This window comes from Osmerus eperlanus, chromosome 7 (genome assembly GCF_963692335.1).
Source record: "Osmerus eperlanus chromosome 7, fOsmEpe2.1, whole genome shotgun sequence".
NCBI classification, from domain to species: Eukaryota; Metazoa; Chordata; class Actinopteri; order Osmeriformes; family Osmeridae; genus Osmerus; species Osmerus eperlanus.
Genome location: NC_085024.1, coordinates 21,796,739 through 21,801,661, shown reverse-complemented (window position 1 = coordinate 21,801,661; position 4,923 = coordinate 21,796,739). Strand labels below are relative to the sequence as shown.

Here is a 4,923-nt window from a genome sequence, read left to right as displayed (position 1 = left end):
AAAGAGCTACTGCTCAGGTCCTATGACCCCTGTGATGTCATTATACTGCTGTCTCTGACCCGAGGGTTTGGATGTGTGATTGAACAGAGGAGACAGGGCGTGGCAGGCTATTTCCATTCCAAAGCGAGTAATGGTAGCCCTACACACAGTCATTTCAATGCAATAAACCGACCGACCATAGACTTCCTAACTAAATGTAACAGCATTAAGGTTTTTGATGGAATAAAACATACAAAAAACATCAACGATAAAACATTCTCTTTACTTCACTTCCTCTCATTCAGCAAATCCAGACAGGATAATCCTGCATTTATTATGCATCCAAGAAAAGAGGCATCACACAAACACCTAACATTACTATAGATGTAAATTGCACAAACTTAAAAATAAACTAAATACGTTTTTACTGCACAGAAAGTGGGATTAAGGGTAATGAAAAAGGCTATGACTCAGAGGGTGTGTATAGGTATGGATAAAACCAGTTTAACAGTCAGCTCTTTGAAGACAGTCAGGCACGTCTCTACTCCTGCTTACACATGAGGGGAAGCAAAGGGAGGGAGGGAGGGAGGGAGGGAGGGAGTTGTGGCAGAGGGTATGCCTGGCTCAGTATAAAAGTAGTTTCTCAGCCTCCTTTCCATCACTTCTTTGTACTCTCTCACTTTTCCACCCAGCTGTTATCACTGCAACTTTGGTGAGTAAATTAATCGTAGCTTTAACTTGTTTCCGATTTCATTATGTTTCCTGGGTAGCCAAAATAACGTTTGATGTTGCTTTTGTGTTGTGTAAAAAAAGTTTTCTTCTTTGTATGTGTGACGTAGGCAAACTCGCTCTGTGCCGTTTTTCATTCCTTCTCTTCCTCTCATTCCCCTCTGTCTCGCAGTCCAGCCTGGTTGGGTTTCAGAACAGATCTATCATTTAGTTACTATCTGTTAGCAACTGAGGCCAACAGACCCAGGCAGAGACAGCTGGATTTTAGAACACACTGACAGGTTCTAGTAGCATAGTTTTTCTATTAGCATCATAAGCCTATAGACAACAGGTTCACAGAGAATAATGTGGGAGAGGAGTCGGAGGTTGACGAAAGTAAAGCAATAGAGTGAATTCATTCTTCTATGAATGAGAGAGTGGGAGGAGGTTGATGTCTATTGGATAATTAAAGAGGGAGACCTTGAAGGGTGTTGGCTAAATACCTGCCAGTGTGTTTAAACAAGCCTCCATGTCCACCTCTCTCTCTCTGTTTAACTCTCTACTCTCTCTCTCTCTCTCTCTCTCTCTCTCTCTCTCTCTCTCTCTCTCTCTCTCTCTCTCTCTCTCTCTGTTTAACTCTATACTCTCTCTCTCTCTCTCGCTCTCTCTCTCTCTCTCTGTTTAACTCTCTACTCTCTCTCTTCTCTTTTTCTGTTTGACTCTTTACTCTCTCACTCTTTCGGTCTCTCTTTCTGTCTCTCCCGTTACTACTCCGGCCTCCCTTTAATTCCTTCTCTCTATTTTGTCAAGTCAGAAAAATCATCCAGACAGAATATTTGTGCAAAATGAAATTACAAATGCCACTGAAAATAAAGCATTACATGTAGTACAACACTAATTTTTGTCATTGAATCTTACTTATTAATTGGATGGAACAATTCTGTTTTATAATCAAACTAACCCATGGCTTTGGCACATTGCAGGCACCATGTCTGATATCCAGAAGGCCATGGCACTGCTCATTGGAGCTTTCCACAAGTACTCCGGGAAAGAGGGTGACAAGACAACACTCAGCAAGGGTGAACTAAAGGATCTGCTCAGCAATGAGCTAAAGGATATGCTGGGGGTGAGCACACCTGCTACACACACACAACCCTGCAAGCACACAGGTCACACCTGCTACACACACACAACCCTGCAAGCACACAGGTCACACCAAGCTGCAAAGTCATGACTGTGTGTGAATCCTAGATAAGACTAATATATGTTATGATACCAGATTTGGTTGTTAAAAGTCTGAAAGTCACACTCACTCTCTCTCTTTTACTCCCACTATCTTTCTTTGTCTCTCTCTCCCTGTCCTCCCTCTTTTACGCAATTACAGAAATCCAGTGACCAAGCTGGAGTTGATAAGATCTTCAAAGAACTGGATGGAAACAAGGACGGCAGCGTGGACTTCCAGGAGTACGTCACACTGGTCGCCTGCTTGACCATGATGTGCAACGATTTCTTCACCAAGAAATGAACCAGCACCACCTAGCCACTGTCCACTGAACTGCAGCACATGCAAATGAATGAATGTACTGTATGCTGTGGAAAGATCCTTAAAGCCAGTTCATAGGGAAAACGTGTCAAATTAGGTCATATTGTCTTGTGTTTAAAAAAGTGAATTATAAAGGAAGAAGAAAACGAAATAAACTATTTTCATATCTTTTCCAGAAAGTGTGATTTTTATTTTCTGTCTGGTGGGGGGGGGGGGGGGGGGGGGGGGGTCTGGACCGATACCAGGGATAATGCACTACATGATGTAGTTCATACAATGTGAAACTACTGATATTTCATGACCAGAAATCCAGCAGCATGAGAACCCATATCGGAACTGTTATTCGACAACAGAGAGAATCTTCAGGCTTTCAGGGATACTAACCAAGGTCTCTTCTACACAACCTTTGGTAAATAAAGAACTTTATTTTAGCCTCCTGCAGAGTCAAGCTGACAGAACATCCCCTCACCTCAGAGTCAACACACGTCAAGACTAGGCCTACTGATGGAACAAGACCAGGCCTACTGAGGGAACAAGACTAGGCCTACTGATGGAACAAGACTAGGCCTACTGATGGAACAAGACTAGGCCTGCTGAGGGAACAAGACTAGGCCTGCTGATGGAACGAGGGAACAAGACTAGGCCTGCTGAGGGAACAAGACTAGGCCTACTGATGGAACAAGACTAGGCCTGCTGAGGGAACAAGACTAGGCCTGCTGAGGGAACAAGACTAGGCCTACTGATGGAACGAGGGAACAAGACTAGGCCTACTGATGGAACAAGACTAGGCCTGCTGATGGAACGAGGGAACAAGACTAGGCCTACTGATGGAACAAGACTAGGCCTGCTGATGGAACAAGACTAGGCCTGCTGAGGGAACAAGACTAGGCCTGCTGACGGAACAAGACTAGGCCTACTGATGGAACAAGACTAGGCCTACTGAGGGAACAAGACTAGGCCTACTGACGGAACAAGACTAGGCCTGCTGATGGAACAAGACTAGGCCTACTGATGGAACAAGACTAGGCCTGCTGATGGAACAAGACTAGGCCTGCTGATGGAACAAGACTAGGCCTACTGATGGAACAAGACTAGGCCTACTGACGGAACAAGACCAGGCCTACTGACAGAACAAGACTAGGCCTGCTGATGTAACAAGACTAGGCCTACTGAGGGAACAAGACTAGGCCTGCTGAGGGAACAAGACTAGGCCTGCTGATGGAACAAGACTAGGCCTGCTGACGGAACAAGACCAGGCCTACTGACGGAACAAGACTAGGCCTGCTGATGGAACAAGACTAGGCCTACTGATGGAACGAGGGAACAAGACTAGGCCTACTGATGGAACAAGACTAGGCCTGCTGAGGGAACAAGACTAGGCCTGCTGATGGAACAACACTAGGCCTGCTGAGGGAACAAGACTAGGCCTACTGATGGAACAAGACTAGGCCTACTGATGGAACAAGACTAGGCCTGCTGACGGAACAAGACTAGGCCTACTGATGGAACAAGACTAGGCCTGCTGATGGAACAAGACTAGGCCTGCTGACGGAACAAGACTAGGCCTGCTGACGGAACAAGACTAGGCCTACTGATGGAACAAGACTAGGCCTACTGAGGGAACAAGACTAGGCCTACTGAGGGAACAAGACTAGGCCTACTGATGGAACAAGACTAGGCCTGCTGATGGAACAAGACTAGGCCTGCTGAGGGAACAAGACTAGGCCTGCTGAGGGAACAAGACTAGGCCTACTGAGGGAACAAGACTAGGCCTGCTGACGGAACAAGACTAGGCCTACTGATGGAACAAGACTAGGCCTACTGATGGAACAAGACTAGGCCTACTGAGGGAACAAGACTAGGCCTGCTGATGGAACAAGACTAGGCCTGCTGACGGAACAAGACTAGGCCTACTGATGGAACAAGACTAGGCCTACTGATGGAACAAGACTAGGCCTGCTGATGGAACAAGACTAGGCCTACTGATGGAACAAGACTAGGCCTGCTGATGGAACAAGACTAGGCCTACTGATGGAACAAGACTAGGCCTGCTGAGGGAACAAGACTAGGCCTGCTGATGGAACAAGACTAGGCCTGCTGACGGAACAAGACTAGGCCTACTGATGGAACAAGACTAGGCCTACTGAGGGAACAAGACTAGGCCTACTGATGGAACAAGACTAGGCCTACTGATGGAACAAGACTAGGCCTGCTGACGGAACAAGACTAGGCCTACTGATGGAACAAGACTAGGCCTGCTGATGGAACAAGACTAGGCCTACTGAGGGAACAAGACTAGGCCTACTGATGGAACAAGACTAGGCCTACTGATGGAACAAGACTAGGCCTGCTGAGGGAACAAGACTAGGCCTACTGATGGAACAAGACTAGGCCTGCTGATGGAACAAGACTAGGCCTACTGAGGGAACAAGACTAGGCCTACTGATGGAACAAGACTAGGCCTGCTGATGGAACAAGACTAGGCCTACTGATGGAACAAGACTAGGCCTACTGATGGAACAAGACTAGGCCTGCTGATGGAACAAGACTAGGCCTACTGATGGAACAAGACCAGGCCTGCTGAGGGAACAAGACTAGGCCTGCTGATGGAACAAGACTAGGCCTACTGATGGAACAAGACCAGGCCTACTGACGGAACAAGACTAGGCCTGCTGATGGAACAAGACTAGGCC

At 46.7% G+C, this 4,923-nt stretch overlaps 1 protein-coding gene across 1 annotated transcript; it reads left to right on the top strand.

Moving 5' to 3' along the window:
• Nucleotides 1–574: 574 nt before the first annotated feature.
• Nucleotides 575–2,409, top strand: LOC134023690 (ictacalcin-like). The gene is made up of 3 exons (XM_062465992.1): nt 575–691; nt 1,671–1,813; nt 2,072–2,409. The coding sequence occupies exons 2-3, from the start codon at nt 1,676–1,678 to the stop codon at nt 2,210–2,212; spliced, it is 279 nt and encodes a 92-aa protein (XP_062321976.1). The 5' UTR covers nt 575–691; nt 1,671–1,675; the 3' UTR covers nt 2,213–2,409.
• Nucleotides 2,410–4,923: the final 2,514 nt, after the last annotated feature.

Bases quoted from the DNA above. Each gene is read 5' to 3' on its own strand.
- LOC134023690 (XM_062465992.1), top strand. From the start codon at position 1,676: ATGTCTGATATCCAGAAGGCCATGGCACTGCTCATTGGAGCTTTCCAC. The intron at 1,814-2,071 runs GTGAGCACACCT...ACGCAATTACAG, and splicing joins AGCTAAAGGATATGCTGGGG to AAATCCAGTGACCAAGCTGG.